Below are 22,378 nucleotides of genomic sequence, written 5' to 3'. Positions count from 1 at the left end.
GGAGGAGAAACAGAGAGAAAGAGTGGTAGGGGAGGAGAAACAGAGAGAAAGAGTGGTAGGGGGAGGAAACAGAGAGAAAGAGTGGTAGGGGGAGGAGAAACAGAGAGAAAGTGGTGGGGGAGGAGAAACAGAGAGAAGAGTGGTAGGGGGGATGAGAAACAGAGAGAAGAGTGGTGGGGGAGGAGAAACAGAGAGAAAGAGTGGTAGGGGGGAGGAGAAACAGAGAGAAAGAGTGGTAGGGGGATGAGAAACAGAGAGAAAGAGTGGTAGGGGGAGGAGAAACAGAGAGAAAGAGTGGTAGGGGGAGGAGAAACAGAGAGAAAGAGGCAGAGGTAGGGGAGGAGAAACAAGGGAGAAAGAGTGGTAGGGGGAGGAGAAACAGGGAGAAAGAGTGGTAGGGGGAGGAGAAACAGAGAGAAAGAGGCAGAGGAGGGGAGGAGAAACAGAGAGAAAGAGTGGTAGGGGGGAGGAGAAACAGAGAGAAAGAGTGGTAGGGGGAGGAGAAACAGAGAGAAAGAGTGGTAGGGGGATGAGAAACAGGGAGAAAGAGTGGTAGGGGGAGGAGAAACAGGGAGAAAGAGTGGTAGGGGGAGGAGAAACAGAGAGAAAGAGGCAGAGGAGGGGGGAGGAGAAACAGAGAGAAAGAGTGGTAGGGGGAGGAGAAACAGAGAGAAAGAGTGGTAGGGGGGAGGAGAAACAGAGAGAAAAGAGTGGTAGGGGGATGAGAAACAGGGAGAAAGAGTGGTAGGGGGAGGAGAAACAGGGAGAAAGAGTGGTAGGGGGGAGGAGAAACAGAGAGAAAGAGGCAGGGAGGGGGGAGGAGAAACAGAGAGAAAGAGTGGTAGGGGGAGGAGAAACAGAGAGAAAGAGTGGTAGGGGAGGAGAAACAGAGAGAAAGAGTGGTAGGGGGAGGAGAAACAGAGAGAAAGAGTGGTAGGGGGAGGAGAAACAGAGAGAAAGAGTGGTAGGGGGAGGAGAAACAGAGAGAAAGAGTCAGGAGGGGGAGGAGAAACAGAGAGAAAGAGTGGTAGGGGAGGAGAAACAGAGAGAAAGAGTGGTAGGGGGAGGAGAAACAGAGAGAAAGAGTGGTAGGGGAGGAGAAACAGAGAGAAAGAGTGGTAGGGGGAGGAGAAACAGAGAGAAAGAGTGGTAGGGGGAGGAGAAACAGAGAGAAAGAGTGGTAGGGGGAGGAGAAACAGGAGAAAGAGTGGGGGGGGGAGAAACAGAGAAGAGTGGTAGGGGAGGAGAAACAGAGAGAAAGAGTGGTAGGGGATGAGAAACAGAGAGAAAGAGTGGTAGGGGGGAGGAGAAACAGAGAGAAAGAGTGAGTAGGGGGAGGAGAAACAGAGAGAAAGAGTGGTAGGGGGAGGAGAAACAGAGAGAAAGAGTGGTAGGGGGGGAGAAACAGGGAGAAAGAGTGGTAGGGGAGGAGAAACAGAGAGAAAGAGTGGTGGGGGAGGAGAAACAGAGAGAAAGAGTGGTAGGGGGAGGAGAAACAGAGAGAAAAGAGTGGTGGGGGGGAGAAACAGAGAGAAAGAGTGGTAGGGGAGGAGAAACAGAGAGAAAGAGTGGTAGGGGGAGGAGAAACAGGAGAAAGAGTGGTAGGGGGGAGGAGAAACAGAGAGAAAGAGTGGTAGGGGGGAGGAGAAACAGAGAGAAAGAGTGGTAGGGGGAGGAGAAACAGAGAGAAAAGAGTGGTAGGGGGGAGGAGAAACAGAGAGAAAGAGTGGTAGGGGGAGGAGAAACAGAGAGAAAGAGTGGTAGGGGGAAGAGAAACAGGGAGAAAAGTGGTGGTGGGGAGGAGAAACAGAGAGAAAGAGTGGTGGGGGAGGAGAAACAGAGAGAAAGAGTGGTAGGGGGGAGGAGAAACAGAGAGAAAGAGTGGTAGGGGGAGGAGAAACAGAGAGAAAGAGTGGTAGGGGGAGGAGAAACAGAGAGAAAGAGTGGTAGGGGGAGGAGAAACAGAGAGAAAGAGTGGTAGGGGGAGGAGAAACAGAGAGAAAGAGTGGTAGGGGGGAGGAGAAACAGAGAGAAAGAGTGGTAGGGGGGATGAGAAACAGAGAGAAAGAGTGGTAGGGGGGAGGAGAAACAGAGAGAAAGAGTGGTAGGGGGAGGAGAAACAGAGAGAAAGAGTGGTAGGGGGAGGAGAAACAGAGAGAAAGAGTGGTAGGGGGAGGAGAAACAGAGAGAAAGAGTGGTAGGGGGAGGAGAAACAGAGAGAAAGAGTGGTAGGGGGGAGGAGAAACAGAGAGAAAGAGTGGTAGGGGGAGGAGAAACAGGAAGAAAGAGTGGTAGGGGGAGGAGAAACAGAGAGAAAGAGTGGTAGGGGGGAGGAGAAACAGAGAGAAAGAGTGGTGGGGAGGAGAAACAGAGAGAAAGAGTGGTAGGGGGGAGGAGAAACAGAGAGAAAGAGTGGTAGGGGGATGAGAAACAGAGAGAAAGAGTGGTAGGGGGAGGAGAAACAGGGAGAAAGAGTGGTAGGGGGAGGAGAAACAGAGAGAAAGAGGCAGGAGGGGGAGGAGAAACAGAGAGAAAGAGTGGTAGGGGGGAGGAGAAACAGAGAGAAAGAGTGGTAGGGGGAGGAGAAACAGAGAGAAAGAGTGGTAGGGGGATGAGAAACAGGGAGAAAGAGTGGTAGGGGGAGGAGAAACAGGGAGAAAGAGTGGTAGGGGGGAGGAGAAACAGAGAGAAAGAGGCAGAGGAGGGGGGAGGAGAAACAGAGAGAAAGAGTGGTAGGGGGGAGGAGAAACAGAGAGAAAGAGTGGTAGGGGGGAGGAGAAACAGAGAGAAAGAGTGGTAGGGGGATGAGAAACAGGGAGAAAGAGTGGTAGGGGGAGGAGAAACAGGGAGAAAGAGTGGTAGGGGGGGAGGAGAAACAGAGAGAAAGAGTGGTAGGGGGGAGGAGAAACAGAGAGAAAGAGTGGTAGGGGGAGGAGAAACAGAGAGAAAGAGTGGTAGGGGGAGGAGAAACAGAGAGAAAGAGTGGTAGGGGGAGGAGAAACAGGGAGAAAGAGTGGTAGGGGGAGGAGAAACAGAGAGAAAGAGTGGTAGGGGGGAGGAGAAACAGAGAGAAAGAGTGGTAGGGGGGAGGAGAAACCGAGAGAAAGAGTGGTAGGGGGGAGGAGAAACAGAGAGAAAGAGTGGTAGGGGGGAGGAGAAACAGAGAGAAAGAGTGGTAGGGGGAGGAGAAACAGGGAGAAAGAGTGGTAGGGGGAGGAGAAACAGAGAGAAAGAGTGGTAGGGGAGGAGAAACAGAGAGAAAGAGTGGTAGGGGGAGGAGAAACAGAGAGAAAGAGTGGTAGGGGGGAGGAGAAACAGAGAGAAAGAGTGGTAGGGGGAGGAGAAACAGAGAGAAAGAGTGGTAGGGGGAGGAGAAACAGAGAAAGAGTGGTAGGGGGAGGAGAAACAGAGAGAAAGAGTGGTAGGGGGAGGAGAAACAGAGAGAAAGAGTGGTAGGGGGAGGAGAAACAGAGAGAAAGAGTGGTAGGGGAGGAGAGAAACAGAGAGAAAGAGTGGTAGGGGGGAGGAGAAACAGAGAGAAAGAGTGGTGGGGGAGGAGAAACAGAGAGAAAGAGTGGTAGGGGGAGGAGAAACAGAGAGAAAGAGTGGTAGGGGGAGGAGAAACAGAGAGAAAGAGTGGTAGGGGGAGGAGAAACAGAGAGAAAGAGTGGTAGGGGGAGGAGAAACAGAGAGAAAGAGTGGTAGGGGGGAGGAGAAACAGAGAGAAAGAGTGGTAGGGGGAGGAGAAACAGAGAGAAAGAGTGGTAGGGGGAGGAGAAACAGGGAGAAAGAGTGGTAGGGGGAGGAGAAACAGAGAGAAAGAGTGGTAGGGGGAGGAGAAACAGAGAGAAAGAGTGGTAGGGGGATGAGAAACAGAGAGAAAGAGTGGTAGGGGGGAGGAGAAACAGAGAGAAAGAGTGGTAGGGGGAGGAGAAACAGGGAGAAAGAGTGGTAGGGGGGAGGAGAAACAGAGAGAAAGAGTGGTAGGGGGAGGAGAAACAGAGAGAAAGAGTGGTAGGGGGGAGGAGAAACAGAGAGAAAGAGTGGTAGGGGGAGGAGAAACAGAGAGAAAGAGTGGTAGGGGGGAGGAGAAACAGAGAGAAAGAGTGGTAGGGGGGAGGAGAAACAGAGAGAAAGAGTGGTAGGGGGGAGGAGAAACAGAGAGAAAGAGTGGTAGGGGGAGGAGAAACAGAGAGAAAGAGTGGTAGGGGGAGGAGAAACAGAGAGAAAGAGTGGTAGGGGGGAGGAGAAACAGAGAGAAAGAGTGGTAGGGGGAGGAGAAACAGAGAGAAAGAGTGGTAGGGGGAGGAGAAACAGAGAGAAAGAGTGGTAGGGGGAGGAGAAACAGAGAGAAAGAGTGGTAGGGGGAGGAGAAACAGAGAGAAAGAGTGGTGGGGGAGGAGAAACAGAGAGAAAGAGTGGTAGGGGGGAGGAGAAACAGAGAGAAAGAGTGGTAGGGGGAGGAGAAACAGAGAGAAAGAGTGGTAGGGGGGAGGAGAAACAGAGAGAAAGAGTGGTAGGGGGAGGAGAAACAGAGAGAAAGAGTGGTAGGGGGGAGGAGAAACAGAGAGAAAGTGTGGTAGGGGGAGGAGAAACAGAGAGAAAGAGTGGTAGGGGGAGGAGAAACAGAGAGAAAGAGTGGTAGGGGGGGAGGAGAAACAGAGAGAAAGAGTGGTAGGGGGGAGGAGAAACAGAGAGAAAGAGTGGTAGGGGGAGGAGAAACAGAGAGAAAGAGTGGTAGGGGGAGGAGAAACAGAGAGAAAGAGTGGTAGGGGGGAGGAGAAACAGAGAGAAAGAGTGGTAGGGGGAGGAGAAACAGAGAAAGAGTGGTAGGGGGAGGAGAAACAGAGAGAAAGAGTGGTAGGGGGAGGAGAAACAGAGAGAAAGAGTGGTAGGGGGAGGAGAAACAGAGAGAAAGAGTGGTAGGGGGGAGGAGAAACAGAGAGAAAGAGTGGTGGGGGGAGGAGAAACAGAGAGAAAGAGTGGTAGGGGGAGGAGAAACAGAGAGAAAGAGTGGTAGGGGGAGGAGAAACAGAGAGAAAGAGTGGTAGGGGGGAGGAGAAACAGAGAGAAAGAGGCAGAGGAGAGAGATAGAATGCAGTGCAGGAATGTGTCTCTGGTCTGTGCTCCATGTCTGACTGTGACTGCCTCAGATGCACAGCCCTCACCACGTAATCAAGTGCCACATGATTATGGAGGAATTGTGGACGGAGGGGCTATGGAGACTTGGAGCCATCAACATGTCACAATGCATTAGATCAGATGCCTCAGGAGAGTAAAGCAGGAGGGGGAGACACAGACGGACACGGCACAACTGCTGGAGAGACACTACCTCTGTACTACAGTGGGCGCTTGTCACACGGTGCTGAGGAGCCAAAGGCTGCTGGTTGCTCTGATAATTGAAAGGAGTCTATAGATATGCACTGTACTCACAAGGAATGGTAATCATCGTGTGTGTGTGTGTGTGTGTGTGTGTGTGTGTGTGTGTGTGTGTGTGTGTGTGTGTGTGTGTGTGTGTGTGTGTGTGTGTGTGTGTGTGTGTGTGTGTGTGTGTGTGCCTGTGCCTACCTGTGCAGCGGAACTTCTTGCCCTTGACCTGGCTGATGCGTTTGTTGGCAAGGCGACGTGGGTGGCTACAGCGGGCTCCGCTGGTCTCAATGGGGTTGTCAAACAGGTAGTCAGCCAGCCACTTCAGATGGCAGTCACACATGAAGGGGTTCTGAGCCAGGTGGCTGGAGGAGAGATGATTAGAGAGAGGGAGATGGAGGGAGGGAGGGAGGGACAGAGAGATGGAGGGATACAGTGAGAGAGGGAGAGATGGAGAGAGATATGCAGAGAGAAAAAGAGAGAGAGAGAGGTGGGAAGACTGTGAATGAGTCATGCAGGTGTGAAATATGCCACATATCATCATCATAACAGATGCATGAGAAAACGTATTTGTATGAGAAATATTTATACGCTTCTGTGAAAAAAATATGAGCTAGACGCTCACACAACAAATACACTGTAGATAAGTAGCATGATGTACCCTGGGGCTTCCAGCGGCCTAAAAAAAACAGAAAAACAAGCTTCCAAAATAGACGCCTCTCTGATATTATCCGAGGTCGTATATCTTGGTTTTCTCTTCTTAGTCCTCTGCTTACATAGACTGAATAGAAACCCTGTGTGTGTGTGTGTGTGTGTGTGTGTGTGTGTGTGTGTGTGTGTGTGTGTGTGTGTGTGTGTGTGTGTGTGTGTGTGTGTGTGTGTGTGTGTGTGTGTGTGTGTGTGTGTTTTGATGGAGCGGTGTGTGTCTCTGTGTGGCTACTCACAGGGTCTTGATGGAGCGGAGCGGGGCGAACAGGCCCTTGCTGATGGTCTGCAGCTTGTTGTCATACAGAGACAGCAGGCTGAGGCTCTGCTGGTCCTGGAAGGTGTTCACCCTCAGACAGTTGATCTTGTTAGCATTCAGTAGACTAAAAGAACGAGACAAACATAACAACAGCAGGTTCGGAAATCTACTGGAGCCTGACCACTGGTCTGCGTGGCAAATGGCACCCTATTCCCTTTATAAGTAACCTTGTGCAAGCATGAATGGCTCAGAGGAGCAGGAGCCTACAGATCATTCAGAAAGTATTCACACCCCTTTACTTTTCCCACCTTTTGTTACGTTACAAAGTGTGATTAAAATTGATTTCGTTGTCCTTTTTTTATCAACGATCTATACAAAATACTCTGTAATGCCAAAGTGGAAGACAAATTCAAAAATGTGCAAACAATTCATGGAAAATAAAAGACTAATAGTGTATATCTTGATTAGATAATTATTCAACCCCCTGAGTCAATACATGTTAGAATCACCTTTGGTAGGGATTACAGCTGTGCGTCTTTCTGGATAAATTTCTGAGAGGTTTCCGCACCTTGATTGTGCAATTTGTACGTTATTATTTTCTAAATTCTTCAAGCTCTGTCAAATTGGTTGTTGATCATTGCTAGACAACCATTTCCAGGTCTTTCCCACTGGAGTAACGGATACCCCCGGGGGCACGACCTCTGGTAGCCCATGCGCCTGTCATCCATGTCTATTTTTTATTTATTATTTTATTTATTTTGACAGTAACCCTCCTAAGAGTCATTCATAAGCCTTTTTCATTTCCTTATGTACTAGAGCTAAGTGTTAATTTCTTGGGCTTCAGGAATGTGAAAAAAAGTTACAAATAAATTATTAACTGATTGAAAGAATGAGGGGATATCAGTGAACAAACGTTGCGGTCAAGGCTAGGTACAACGAGTGATGCTTATCGGGTGTTCAAAAGCGCATATCAGAGCGAGAGCCTAATGCTTCTCAGGTACTTCTTTGTGAGTTTTAGTTTAGAAAACGATCTCTCTGCAGAAGCGACAGTTACAGGGATGGTAAAAACAGCTTGATTGCCATAGCAACATCAGGGAAAATGGGCAGAAGGGAGTTGTGCTTCAAATACAGAAGTTCTGCACCATCTTTAATTAAGACTCTCACTACCTAGCAGACAACAGTTCTTGAGGGTTTGAAGAAAAAAATTGGTTTGTGATTTGGTTCATACTGGTGAACCGGCGTTTGAGTTGTGTGATCACAATATCAACAGTCCCTTATCTCTGGTGTATCTCGACATGCAGCATTCAAAACTAAGTTTACATTGTGTACAGCTTGACGGACATAAAATGCACAATGTCTCAGGAAAGTCTGGGTTGGCAATACTCAGTGCAGAAAACAGTGGGGCCTGCAACCTGGACCTACAGGCCATGGTGAAAACATTTGCACACAAAGAGGGAGTACTTCAGGAGACCAGGGGCCGGGGAGTCTCTCAAGTTGGATTTCATTTCGATTTAATTTATCTTGAATATTGCAGCCCATTTGTGTAGGCTATTAGCCAGACAAACCCCTTTCAACAATAAATAGTTGCTGAATTTATCCGACTACTTTTTCATCATTGTTGGCTATTTGATGTAATTTTTCGAAAAAGTTCCTAAATAGCACCAAAATACGGTATATAGCTATAGATAGTACACTGCATAATGAAACAATCCGTAGTAAGCTAGTGTTTTGAGGGTGGACTGACTATTTTACTTGACATTAATAGATTGGTTTTACGCCCAACAACTTTCTATCCAAGCTGGGAGAGCCGAGGACTGTTCATGCAGGTTCAGCTAGGCTATACTGGACAGTTATATATTCAAAACAATGTATTGGCAGCTGATTAGCATGCTGTTCCATCAAACATTTATTTTACAATCTGCAATGTTTGAATTTCGCACTGCGACACAGTGTATAGCTTTGTGAATAGTTTTTACTTCAATCTGCTTAAATCAAGCAGATCTAAGTCAAAACTGTAGCTTGGCCATTCAGGGACCTTCACTGTCTTCTTGGTAAGCAACTCCAGTGTAGATTTGGCCTTGTGTTTTATTTAGGTCATTGTCCTGCTGAAAGGTGAATTCATCTCCCTTGAACGGGGATACCTGTTGTAGTATTTCTATTAATTTGTCCATACAGATGTAGGATCTTAATTTGAGCCAGTTTGCTACAGCAGGAAAAGAATCCTGCAGAAACAGGAAATGTGAATTATTATGTGGATTAGAGTTAATGGACATCTGTGTACAGTAGGTGTTGATAGATTTTTCGTAAGGAAATATCAACTCTGAAATTTCTAAGTGGAAATTACAAACTTCAGAAGCGTTTTTAAACTTAAAATACACTAAAAGTTTTACTGTTTTGGTGTGATTACATTAAGATCCTACATCTGTAGCTATCCTCCCCCCCATTCTGTCCATTAGCTAATGCAGTCATGTTGTTAGGTGGTGGCCTTGGTTCTGTGAGCTCTGCTGTGACATTACCACCACTAGACCAATCTGGTCTCTCTCTATCTCTCTCTCTCTCTCCTTCTCCCTCCCGCTCTCTCCTCTACCCTCTCCCTCTCTCTTTCTCTCCTTCTCCCTCTCTCTCTCTCCCTCTCCCTCCCCTCTCTCTCCTTCTCCTCTCTCTCTCTCCTCTCTCTCTCTCTCTCTCTCCCCCTCTCTCTCCTTCTCCCTCCCTCTCTCTCTCCTTCTCCCCTCTTTCTCCCCTCTCTCTCTCTCCCCTCTCTCTCTCCTTCTCCCTCCCTCTCTCTCCTCTCTCTCTCTCCTTTCCTCCCTCCCTCCCTCCCTCCCTCCCTCCCTCCCTCCCTCCCTCCCTCCCTCCCTCCCTCCCTCCCTCCCTCCTCTCTCTCTCCCCTCTCTCTCCTTCTCCCTCCCCTCTCTCTCTCTCTCTCCTTCTCTCCTCTCTCTCTCCTCTCTCCCTCTCTCTCTCCTTCTCCCTCCCTCTCTCTCCTCTCTCTCTCTCTCCCTCTCTCTCTCCTTCTCCCTCCCTCTCTCTCCTCTCTCTCTCTCACTCTCTCTCTCCTTCTCCCTCCCTCCCTCCCTCCCGCTCCTCGCTCTCTCTTTCTCCCTCCCTCCCTCCCTCTCCTCTCTCTCTCCTCCCTCCCTCCCTCCCTCCCTCCCTCCCTCCCTCCCTCCCTCCCTCCCTCCCTCCCTCCCCTCCCTCCCTCCCTCCCTCTCCTCTCTCTTAGCCTGCCTGACAGTTGACTAACACTGAGTCGCGTTAGTTCAATTATTGAGAGGCTTTCTAATGAGGGTTTACTGCAGAGAAAATACACACATTATTAGGATGCTCACAGGGAGAACTAATTACGTTTGGGAGGGATTGGAAACTAAACAGAGAAAAAAACGAAGAAAGAAAGAAAAACAAGGAAGATTTCCCATGTGTTTTTGGGATCGGAACAAACTTCTTTAAGAACAGGCCTATCCATTCCAGGGCCTTAAAGTACTTCCATAAACGTAGCAGGTCATTTAAATCCTTAGCGTCGATGACAAGATATTCAGAGTGGAGCACTGAGCCATACCAGCCAGCAAGACCAGCCATACCAGCCAGCCATACCAGCCAGCCATACCAACCATACCAGCAAGCCATACCAGCCAGTCATACCAACCATACCAGCCAGCCATACCAACCATACCAGCAAGCCATACCAGCCAGTCATACCAACCATACCAGCCAGCCATACCAGCCAGCCATACCAGCCAGCCATACCACCCAGCCATAACAGCCAGTCATACCAGCCAGCCATACCAGCCAGCCATTCCAGCCATACCAGCCAGCCATATCAGCCAGCCATTCCAGCCATACCAGCCAGCCATACAAGCCTGCCATACCAGCCATACCAGCCAGCCAGCCATACCAGCCAGTCATACCAGCCAGCCAGCCATACCAGCCATACCAGCCATGCCAGCCACACCAGCCATACCAGCCAGCCAGGCAGGCAGGCATACCAGTCATGCCAGCCATACCAGCCATGCCAGCCATACCAGCTATGCCAGCCATACCAACCAACCATACCTGCATTACCAACCATACTAGCCAGCCATACCAGCCAGCCAGCCATACCAGCCAATCATACCAACCATACCTGCATTACCAGCCATACCAGCCAACCATACCTGCATTACCAGCCAGCCAGCCAGCCAGCCAGCCATACCAGCCATACCAACCATACCAGCCAGCCAGCCATACCAGCCAACCATACCTGCATTACCAGCCATACCAGCCAGCCAGCCATACCAGCCATACCAACCATACCTGCCATACCAGTCATACCAGCCAACCATACCAATCATACCTGCACTACCAGCCAACCATACCTGCATTACCAGCCATACCAGCCAGCCAGGCATACCAACCATACCTGCCATACCAGCCATACCAGCCAACCATACCAACCATAACTGCATTACCAGCCATACCAGCCAGCCAGCCATACCAACCATACCTGCCATACCAGCCATACCAGCCAACCATACCAACCATACCTGCATTACCAGCCAACAATACCTGCATTACCAGCCATACCAGCCAGCCAGCCATACCAGCCATACCAGCCAACCATACCAACCATACCTGCATTACCAGCCATACCAGCCACACCAACCATACCTGCCATAGCAACCATACCAGCCAGCCAGCCAGCCAGCCATACCAGCCAACCATACCAACCATACCTGCATTACCAGACATACCAGCCAACCATACCTGCATTACCCACCATACCAGCCAGCCAGCAATAACAGCCAACCATACCAGCCATACCTGCATTACCAGCCATACCAGCCAGCCATATCAGCCAACCACACCAGCCATACCTGCATTACCAGCCATACCAGCCATGCCAGCCATGCCAGCCATACCAGCCATACCAGCCAGCCATACCAGCCATACCAGCCAGCCATACCAGCCAGCCATACCAGCCATACCAGCCAGCCAGCCATACCAGCCATACCAGCCAGCCAGCCAGCCATACCAGCCAACCATACCAACCATACCTGCATTACCAGCCATACCAGCCAACCATACCTGCATTACCCGCCATACCAGCCAGCCAGCAATAACAGCCAACCATACCAGCCATACCTGCATTACCAGCCATACCAGCCAGCCATATCAGCCAACCATACCAGCCATACCTGCATTACCAGCCATACCAGCCATGCCACCAATACCAGCCATGAGAGCCATACCAGCCATACCAGCCATGCCACCCTTACCAGACATGCCAGACATGCCACCCATACCAGCCATACCAGCCATGCCAGCCATGCCAGCCATGCCAGCCATACCAGCCATACCAGCCAGCCATACCAGCCAGCCATACCAGCCATACCAGCCATACCAGCCAGCCATACCAGCCATGCTAGCCAGCCATACCAGCCATGCCAGCCATGCCAGCCAGCCATACCAGCCATACCAGCCAGCCATACCAGCCAGCCATACCAGCCATACCAGCCATACCAGCCAGCCATACCAGCCATGCTAGCCAGCCAGGCAGGCAGTGGGCTGTACTGCTGTGTGTTTATAATACGCTGATGTCCACTTTACTGGAAACACTTGCTGACATTCCAGGAAGAGAAAGGAACCAATTTCTCCATCACTCATTCCCCATCCATCCTCCAAATCATTGCAGTGTGTGTGTGTGTGTGTGTGTGTGTGTGTGTGTGTGTGTGTGTGTGTGTGTGTGGATTCAACCAGCACAAACAGCCAGCAGCATTAAAAAGCAGCAGATTTCCTTAAATTAGACCATTAAACACAGTCATTATGTTTGAGCTACGTTTCCATGTCTACATCAATAAAACTAGGTGTGAGAGATCTGCTTTGTAATCAGGTCCAATTTAAATGTTAATGACGTCGCGTAAGGCGCTCCCTCTCCGGCGAAAGGAACAATAAAAGCATTGTTTCATCCCCTCTTCTCCCTCTGACTGCCTCACATCGGCCCAAATGGTCCATTTTACACTCTAAAAGGGGTTTGAGGTTCGACTCTCTCTGCTTCCCTGTGATTGACTGTGTTTTATGAAGCACAACATTAACTATTGCTTCTCTATGTGCTCTGCATCGTAACCCTTTGCCAGAGTGAATTATCTTCGTGCAACACACAAACACACACACACATACACACACAAAGATAGTAAGTTCACACTTGAAAAAACATGTGTACTTACTGAAATACACAATATTATACATCAGTAGTACTGACAGTAGTTGCAGAGAGACAAGTGAAACGGTCCCTTAGGAATCTCAGCTGAGCCGTGAGGTGGAGAATTACAGTATCAGGAAAGTAAAAACCAATAAGCCTCCAACGTTCTGCTACACATAGAAACACAACCAATAGTGTTTTGGTCATTTGTTCTAGGTTGTTTTTAAGGAGATGTAAATGTGGCTCATTTGGCCAATATCTCTCGTTTATTGATGGTGCTGGCTGCGTGGGTGGGCCCTAAAGGGTTACACACCCAATGCATACGGACGGCTGGTACATTTCTCAAGCGTCTAATAAATAAACATCTTTCCGGTCACTTGTCTGGTGCCACATTTTCCAAAGGGAGACCCTGTGTACTTACAGCAGCTGCAGAGAGACAAGCCCATCAAACAATCCTTTAGGAATCTCAGCTATCTTGTTCCCGTACAGGACCCTGTAGAGACAAATACATAGTGCAGACATTGCAGATGATCACAACAAGGATGGATCAGTGTGTGTGCATGTGTGTGTGCGTGTGTGTGTGTGTGTGTGTGTGTGTGTGTGTATGTGTGTGTGTGTGTGTGTGTGTGTGTGTGTGTGTGTGTGTGTGTGTGTGTGTGTGTGTGTGTGTGTGTGTGTGTGTGTGTGTGTGCTTGCGCCTGTAATTCTACATGTGTACTATCAGTTTCTCCCTGTACTCCCATTCCCAGCCTGACAGTACATGACATGTACACTTATATTTCATGACATCCTGAGCAAATTAAGTCTCTTTCAGCCCGGTGCTGTTATTGGCGTCAGGCCTCCAGACACACAGTCTGTTTACCAAATGGCTGCCTATTCCCTATGTAGTGCACTTATTTTGACCAGGGCCCATAGGGCACTTAGTAGGGAATAGGGTGCCATTTTGGATGCAGACCACAGACATAGGAAGATGAACCCCCTGTCCTGTCTGCTGATTGGCTATATTAATATGCAGAGGCTTGTGTGTCCGCTGCTGTCCGTCGGGCGGCGTCTTTGTCACATCCTTACAGTGATTTAAAAGGAACCTTTTGTTAAGCTCCCACCATCACATGGCTATTTGTACAATGTCTAGCCTAACCACTGTGTTGTGCTGTTAGACACTGGGTTCTAATTTGCTTTGCCATGCTCCACCTGGCTGTCCTACCATCTTAGAGTCAGCTGTCATGGAGGAGCACCGTGCCACCACCACCAGACTCTAATTATCTTGTTTGCAATGAAAATCCCTGCCAGTGAGACTGAAGACATCTTTATTTATTTCTACACTGTGTGTGTGTGTGTGTGTGTGTGTGTGTGTGTGTGTGTGTGTGTGTGTGTGTGTGTGTGTGTGTGTGTGTGTGTGTGTGTGTGTGTGTGTGTGTGTGTGTGTGTGTGTGTGTGTGTGTGTTAAGATGCAGCAGCATATTCACTTACAGTGAAGTCAGGGAGCGTAAACCAGTGAAGGCGTCAGCAGCAATGTCAGAGACTTGATTCTTGCTCAGGTCACTGGAAGAACATTGGAGAGAGAGAGAGAGAGCTAAAGATCACACCAAAATCACAGTCTACTTGAACAGAGCAATACACAATCATGAAGCATCAAAGTCAAAGGAACTGAATAATATTAAGAAAGACTACAGATGGAATGAAAGTAGTGTGAAAAATAATTAAATCCCTTTTAGACAACTTCCCGGACAAAACGTTCCACTGTAATAGTGAAGGTGTAACCTTGGCAGTAGAAAACCTAAACAGTATATTTGACCTCTCAGCTTCCCTATAGAATCTAAAAGTTTCAAGCAGACAACCTATGAAAATGAACAACAATGGCAAATGGTTTGATGAAGAATGCAAAAACTTAAGAAAGAAATTGAGAAACCTATCTAACCAAAAACATAGAGACCCATAAAACCTGAGCCAACTCCTTCACTATGATGAATCACTAAAACAATACAGAAATACACTACGGAAAAAGAAGGAACAGGACGTCAGAAATCAGCTCAATGTAATTGAAGAATCCATAGAATCTAACCACTTCTGGGAAAATTGGAAAACTCTAAACAAACAACAACACGAAGAGTTATATATCCAAAACGGATAAACCACTTCTCCAATCTTTTTGGCCTTATAACAAAGAACAAACAGCAAAAACATATACATGATCTTAGAATCAACTATTAAAGACTACCAGAACCCACTGGATTTTACAATTACATTTGATGAGCTACAGGATAAAATACAAACCCTCCAACCCCAAAAGGCTGTGGTGTTGATAGTATCCTAAATGAAATGATACAATATACAGACCACAAATTCCAAATGGCTATACTTAAACTATTTTACATAATCCTTAGCTCTGGCATCTTCCCCAATATTTGGAACCAAGGACTTATCACCCCAATCCACAAAAGTGGATACAAATTTGACCCTAATAATTACCATGGAATCAAATGTTAAATTGTCTTCTTACCGAAATACCGTATGGCAGACCACATATTCACCCTGCACACCCTTATTGACAAACAAACAAAACAAAAGCAAAGTCTTCTCATTTGATTTTGGCATGAGGGTCTGCTATACAAACTGATGGAAAGCAGTGTTTGGGGGAAAAACATATGACATTATAAAATCAATGTACACAAACAACAACGGTGCAGTTAAAATTGGCAATAAACACACAGATGGTCATGGGGTGAGACAAGGATGCAGCTTGAGCCCCACCCTCTTCAACATACAGTATATCAAGGAATTGACGAGGGCACTAGAACAGTCTGCAGCATGCAGCCTCACCCTACTGCACTCAAATGTCTACTGTTTTCAGATGATCTGGTGCTTCTGTCCCCAACCAAGAAGGGCCTATGGCAACACCTAGATCCTTTGTACAGATTCTGTCAGACTTGGGCCCTGACAGTGAATCTCAGTGAGACAAAAATAATGGAGTTCTAGACACCCTAGAGCACACACATAATTATACCTACCTCAGCCTAAACATCAGCACCACAGGTAACTTCCACAAGGCTGTGAACAATCTAAGAGAGAAGGCAAGAAGGGCCTACAATGCCATCAAAAAGAACATCAAACTCAACATCCCAATTAGGATCTGGCTAAAAAAATACTGCAATCAGTTATCGAACCCATTGCCCCCAATGGTTGTGAGGTCTGGGGTTAACTTAGGAACCAATAATTGACTAAACGGGGCAAACACCCAATTGAGACTCTGCGTTCAGAATTCTGCAAAAATATATTCATTTACATTTAAGTCATTTAGCAGACGCTCTTATCCAGAGCGACTTACAAATTGGTGCATTCACCTTATAATATCCAGTGGAACAACCACTTTACAATAGTGCATCTAAATCTTTTAAGGGGGGGGTTAGAAGGATTACTTTATCCTATCCCAGGTATTCAGTGTACAACGCAAAACCACAAACAATGGATGAAGAGCAGAATTATGACTATATCCACTAGTTATCAAAATCCAGAAAAGAGCTGTTAAATTCTACAACCACCTAAAAGGAAGTGATGCCCACACATTCCACTACAAAGCCCTCACCTACAGAGAGATTAACCTAGAGAAGAGTCCCCTCAGACAGCTGGTTCTGGGGCTCTGTTTACAAACACAAAGAAACCCAACAGAGCCCCAGGATAGAAACACATGTAGACACAACTAAATTATGAGAAAGCAAAAAGACTACTTGACACACTGGAAAGAATAAACAAAAAAAACGAGCAAATTGGAATGCTATCTGGCCCTAAACAGAGAGTACAAATTAAGAAAATTAAGAAAACTGACCCCAAATTAAGAAAATCCTTGACCATATAAAGACTATGTACTCAGTGCGCATAGCCTTGCTATTGAGAGAGGCTGCCATAGGCAGACCTGGCTCTCGAGAGAAGACAGGCTATGTGCCCACTGCCCACAAAATGAGGTGGAAACTGAGCTACACTCCCTAATCTCCCGCCAAATGTTTTACCACATTAGAGACACATATCTATCCACATTTGTTATTACGGGTCTTGTCCCGTGTATTGTTGTGCATTTGTTATTACGGGTCTCGCCCCATGTATTGTTGTGCATTTGTAATTATGGGTCTCGCCCTGTTTATTGTTGTGCATTTGTTATATCGGGTCTCACCCCGTGTAGTGTATTGCGGGTCTCGTCCCGTGTATTTATTATTGGTTTCCCTGTGTTTTTGTATACGTGTTTGTTTTGGGCTTCGTCTCCGTGCCTTTCCATGTCATGTTGTATATTTTGGGCGGAGTATCATACCCTCCTATTACGAATTCCTGTGCCTGTGTCCAATAATTTATACAACGTGACAGAATAACCCACCCTAAATGGAGACAGCGGGAATGTCCCGTCCGACGCCAACGCAACTTTGGCAGCTGCAACTGGCTCGTCCACAGCCGCAGCTTCGGCAGCTTCAACTGGTCTGTCCGACGCCCCTGTAACTGGCCCGTCCGATGCCGCCGCAACTTCGGCAGCTGCAACTGGCCCGTCCGACACAACTTCGGCAGCTGCAACTGGCCCGTCTGAGGACGAAGCAACCTCGGCAGCTGCAGCTGGCCCTGACCGACCCGTACCACGTTCCTGTGGTCGTCCTCGAGGCCGGTGTCGTCCCGCTGCTAGTGCAGTGTGTCAGAGGAGGGGTACGGTCACGGTTTCCCCCGGTACTGCTGCTCATTCCGGAGATCTATGTCACCGGCATCTAGGTGTCACTGAACTGTCTCGTTACACACACCTGATTCCTATTCCCCTGATTAGTAATTGTATATATGTGCCCTCTATTCACCATTGTCTGGTCGATTACTGTTCCCATGTACGTTGGTCTGTGAGTACCTGTGCTTTGTTATTTTGGCTTTCGTGCTGAGTGTATTGTGCACTTTTTATTACGGGTCTTGTCCCGTGTATTGTTGTGCATTTGTTATTACAGGTCTCGCCCCGTGTAGTGTACTGCGGGTCTTGTCCTGTGTATTAATTATTGGGCTTCGTCTCCGTGCTTTTTCATGTCATGTTGTATATTCTGGGTGGAGTATTAAACCCCCTTAATATGAATTCCTGCGCCTGTCTCCAATCATTTATACAACGCGACATTGAATATATAACAGACTCACATCCTATTGAATTGAATATACATATAACAGTCAAATCTTTTGAATTGAATATATAAGAGATAGACTCACATCCTATTGAATTGAATATATAACAGACTCACATCCTTTTGAGTTTCTTGTATGGAGAGAAGGCTCCAGCAGGGATGTTCTTGATTAGGTTCTGTTCCAGACGACTGATGGGGAGGTGGAAAGAGGGAGAGGGGGAGAGGGGGAGAGAGGGAGAGAGAAACATCAGGTTACTTCAGAGAGAAATACATTCTCATTTATCCTGGTCTTTCAGCTAAATATACAGTATGACTCTTAAGGGAGAAAGTGTGTGTCTAAGTGTCTGTTCATGTCCATGGCCTCCTCCTCCTCTTCCACCTCCTTCTCAAATCAAATGTTATTAGTCACATACACATATTTAGCAGATGTTATTGCGGATGTAGTGAAATGCTTGCGTTCCTAGCTCCAACAGTGCAGTAATATCTAACAATTAACAACAATACACACATCTAAAAGTAAAAGAATGGAATTAAGAAATATATATACAGTTGAAGTCAGAAGTTTACATACACCTTGGCCAAATGCATTTAAACTCAGTTTTTCACAATTCCTGACATTTAATCCTAGTAAATATTCCCTGTCTTAAGTCAGTTAGGATCATCACTTTATTTTAAGAATGTGAAATGTCAGAATAATAGTGGAGACAGTGATTTATTTCAGCTTTCCTTTATTTCATCACCTTCCCAGTGGGTCAGAAGTTTACATACACTCAATTAGTATTTGGTAGCATTGCCTTTAAATTGTTTAACTTGGGTCAAACATTTCGAGTAGCCTTCCACAAGCTTCCCACAATAAGTTGGGTGATTTCTTGTCACAACTTTGGAAGTATGCTTGGGGTCATTGTCCATTTGGAAGACCCATCAAGCTGATGTCTTGAGATGTTGCTTCAATATATCCACATAATGTTCCTTCCTCATGAAGCCATCTATTTTGTGAAGTGAAGCAGGCCCTCCTGCAGCAAAGCACCCCAACAACATGATGCTGCCACCCCCGTGCTTCACTGTTGGGATGGTGTTCTTCGGCTTGCAAGCCTCCCCCTTTATCCTCCAAAAATAACGATGGTCATTATGGCCAAACAGTTCTATTTTTCTTTCATCAGACCAGAGGACATTTCTCCAAAAAGTACGATCTTTGTCCCCATGTGCAGTTGCAAACTGTAGTCTGTCTTTTTTATGGCGGTTTTGGAGCAGTGGCTTCTTCCTTGCTGAGTGGCCTTTCAGGTTATGTCGATATAGGACTCATTTTACTGTGGATATAGATACTTTGTACCTCTTTCATCCAGCATCTTCACAAGGTCCTTTGCTGTTGATCTGGGATTGATTTGCACTTTTCGCACCAAAGAATGCATCTCGTTCCTGAGCGGGGTGACGGCTGCATGGTCCCATGGTGTTTATACTTGCGTACTATTGTTTGTACAGATAAATCTGGTACCTTCAGGCGTTTGGAAATTGCTCCCAAGGATGAACCAGACATGTGGAGGTCTACAACTAGGCACAGTCAACTCAGTGTATGTAAACTTCTGACCCACCGGAATTGTGATACAGTGAACTATAAGTGAAATAATCTGTCTGTAAACAATTGTTGGAAAAATGACTTGTGTCATGCACAAAGTAGATGTCCTAACCGTCTTGCCAAATCTATAGTTTGTTAACAAGACATTTGTGGAGTGGTTGAAAAACAAGTTTTAATGGCTCCAACCTAACTAAAATACAGCAGAATAGAATACAGTATATATATATATATATATATATATATATATATATATATATCTGTATTCTATTCTATATATATATATATATATATTCCATTCTATAGATGAGTAAAGCAGTATGTAAACATTATTAAAGTGACTTGTGTTCCATTATTAAAGTGACCAGTGATTCCATGTCAATGTACATAGGGCAGCAGCCTCTAAGATGCAGGGTTAAGTAGCTGGGTGGTAGCCGGCTAGTGATGCCTATTGAACAATCTGATGGCCTTGGGATAAAAGCTATCTTTCAGTCTCTCGGTCCCCGCTTTGATACACCTGTACTGATCTTGCCTTCTGGATGATAGCGGGGTGAACAGGCCGTGGCTCTGGTGGTTGTTGTACTTGATTATATTTTTTGCCTTCCTGTGACATCGGGTGCTGTAGGTGTCCTGTAGGTTTCTGAGGGTCTTAGGGGCAAGCCAAATTTATTCAGCCTCCTGAGGTGCTGTTGCGCTTTCTTCACCACACTCTCTGTGTGGGTGGACCATTTCAGATCGTCAGTGATGTGTACGCCAAGGAACTTGAATCTTCCACCTTCCCTACTGAGGTCCCTCTGCTGTTTCCTGAAGTCCGCAATCAGCTCTTTCGTTTTGTTGATGTTGTGGGAGAGGTTATTTCCTGACACCACTCCGCCAGGGCCCTCACCTCCTCCCTGTAGGCTGTCTCGTCATTGTTGGTAATCAAGCCTACTACTGTTGTGTTGTCTGCAAACTTGATGATTGAGTTGGAGGCGTGCATGGCCACGCAGTCATGGGTGAACAGGGAGTACAGGAGGGGGCTGAGCACGCATCCTTGTGGGGCCCCTGTATTGAGGATCAGCGAAGTGGAGGTGTTGTTTCCTACCTTCATCACTTGGGGGGCGGCCCGTCAGGAAGTCCAGGACCCAGTTGCACATGGCGGGGTTCAGACCCAGGGCCCCAAGCTTAATGATGAGCTTGGAGGGTACTCTGGTGTTGAAGGCTGAGCAATAGTCAATTAACAGCATTCTGACTTAGGTATTCCTCTTGTCCAGATGGGATAGGGCAGTGTGCAATGTGATGGTGATTGCATCGTCTGTGGATCTATTGGGACGGTTAGCAAATTTTAGTGGGTGTAGGGTGTGATCCTTAACTAGTCTCTCAAAGCACTTCATGACGACCGAAGTGAGTGCTACGGGGCGATAGTCATTTAGTTCAGTTACCTTTGCTTTCTTGGGTACAGGAACAATGGTGGACATCTTGAAGCAAGTGGGGACAGCAGACTGGGATAGGGAGAGATTGAATATGTCTGTAAACACTACAGTCAGCTGGTCTGCGCATGCTCTGAGGATGTGGCTAGGGATGCCGTCTGGGCCAGCAGCCTTGCGAGGGTTAACACGCTTAAATGTCTTACTCACGTCGGCCACGGAGAATGAGAGCCCACAGTCCTTGGGAGTGGGCCACGTCGGTGGCACTATGTTATCCTCAAAGTGGACAAAGAAGGTGTTTAACTTCGATGTCTGCGATGTGGCTAGTTTTCCCTTTGTAACCCGTGATTGTCTGTAGACCCTGCCACATACGTCTCATGTCTGAGCCATTGTAGTGAAGCATTGCCTGTTTGATTGCCTTACGGAGGGAATAAGTACACTGTTTGTATTCGACCATATTCCCAGTCACCTTGCCATGGCTAAATGCGGTGGTTTGCGCTTTTTGTTTTGCGCAAATGCTTCCATCTATCCACGGTTTCTAGTTTGGGTAGGTTTTAATAGTCATTGTGAGACCTGGCCCAGTGGGCTGTGTTGTCTGGGAGATGGAGGATGGAAGTGGGCTGCTGTGCTTTATGTCTGTAGTGGTATCTGGGGAGGGTAGTGCAAGGCCACTCAGTACTTCGGCCACAGAGCTACTGGGCAAGGGTCATCTGTCTGAGTGATGGGACCTGCGGCAGCCCCCCACTCCTCTCCCCACACCCCCGCCATGATACATGATACTGAAAACTGCTGTTCACAAACGCTCTCCATCCAACCTCACTGAGCTCGAGCTGTTTTGCAAGGAGGAATGGGCAAAAATGTCAGTCTCTCGATGTGCAAAACTGATAGAGACATACCCCAAGCGACTTACAGCTGTAATCGCAGCAAAAGGTGGCGCTACAAAATATTAACTTAAGGGGGCTGAATAATTTAGCACGGCCAATTTTTCAGTTTTTGATTTGTTAAAAAAGTTTGAAATATCCAATAAATTTCGTTCCACTTCATAATTGTGTCCCACTTGTTGTTGATTCTTCACAAAAAATTACAGTTTTATATCTTTATGTTTGAAGCCTGAAATGTGGCAAAAGGCCGAAAAGTTCAAGGGGGCCGAATACTTTCGCAAGGCACTGTATCTCCTAGTCCCACCCCTCTGTCCCCTGTGCCTGTCCCCTTCGCTACCTGCTGCAGCACCTCAGTCCTCCTCTCTACTCCCCCAAATCTCTCAATCCCACCCTCTGTCCCCCTACCTCACTGCACCACCATATATCTGGGTCCACTCTCCAGTAGGGTTGTGATGAAACCAGTATTGCAATATGTTATCCATGGCAAAAATGAAAACAGGAAGCAGACCAAAGTCTTTGGTCCTTTAAAAACCTGCTGTAGGTAAAGTATTGTGTGAAATAGCTTGGAAAATAAAGACGTGACTGTGGATGACAACATAATGATGTTTGTTTCCAATATTAGAGCTGTTTTCCTAAAGAAGTGAAACCCCCGTTGTGTTTTGTTTCCTTGCCACGATACTAAGGAGTATCGCGATACTGTTATGGTCCCGGCCCTTCTCTGGAGGCATGTGTGTGTCTGCTAATGGGTCCTAGTAAGGAAATGACTCTAAAGGAAGATAATGATTGCATATACAGTGCATTTTGTTACATTACAGCCTTATTCTATAATGGATTAAATAAATATATATATATTAATCAATCTACACAGAATACCCCATAATTA

At 47.1% G+C, this 22,378-nt stretch overlaps 1 protein-coding gene across 3 annotated transcripts in view; it reads right to left on the bottom strand.

Moving 5' to 3' along the window:
• LOC106611956 (slit homolog 3 protein) overlaps positions 1–22,378 on the bottom strand; it is a 458,837-nt gene that overhangs the window by 185,824 nt on the left and 250,635 nt on the right. For all 3 annotated transcript variants that reach the window (XM_045724040.1, XM_045724037.1, XM_045724038.1), the window contains 5 exons: positions 17,756–17,827; positions 13,980–14,051; positions 12,931–13,002; positions 6,312–6,455; positions 5,569–5,732 (listed from right to left, as the gene is read on the bottom strand). In XM_045724040.1, coding sequence (XP_045579996.1) covers positions 5,569–5,732; positions 6,312–6,455; positions 12,931–13,002; positions 13,980–14,051; positions 17,756–17,827 — 524 coding nt within the window. The remainder of the gene's footprint in view (positions 1–5,568; positions 5,733–6,311; positions 6,456–12,930; positions 13,003–13,979; positions 14,052–17,755; positions 17,828–22,378) is intronic.

This window comes from Salmo salar, chromosome ssa09 (assembly GCF_905237065.1).
Source record: "Salmo salar chromosome ssa09, Ssal_v3.1, whole genome shotgun sequence".
NCBI classification, from domain to species: Eukaryota; Metazoa; Chordata; class Actinopteri; order Salmoniformes; family Salmonidae; genus Salmo; species Salmo salar.
This window is presented reverse-complemented; position numbering and strand designations above follow the sequence as displayed.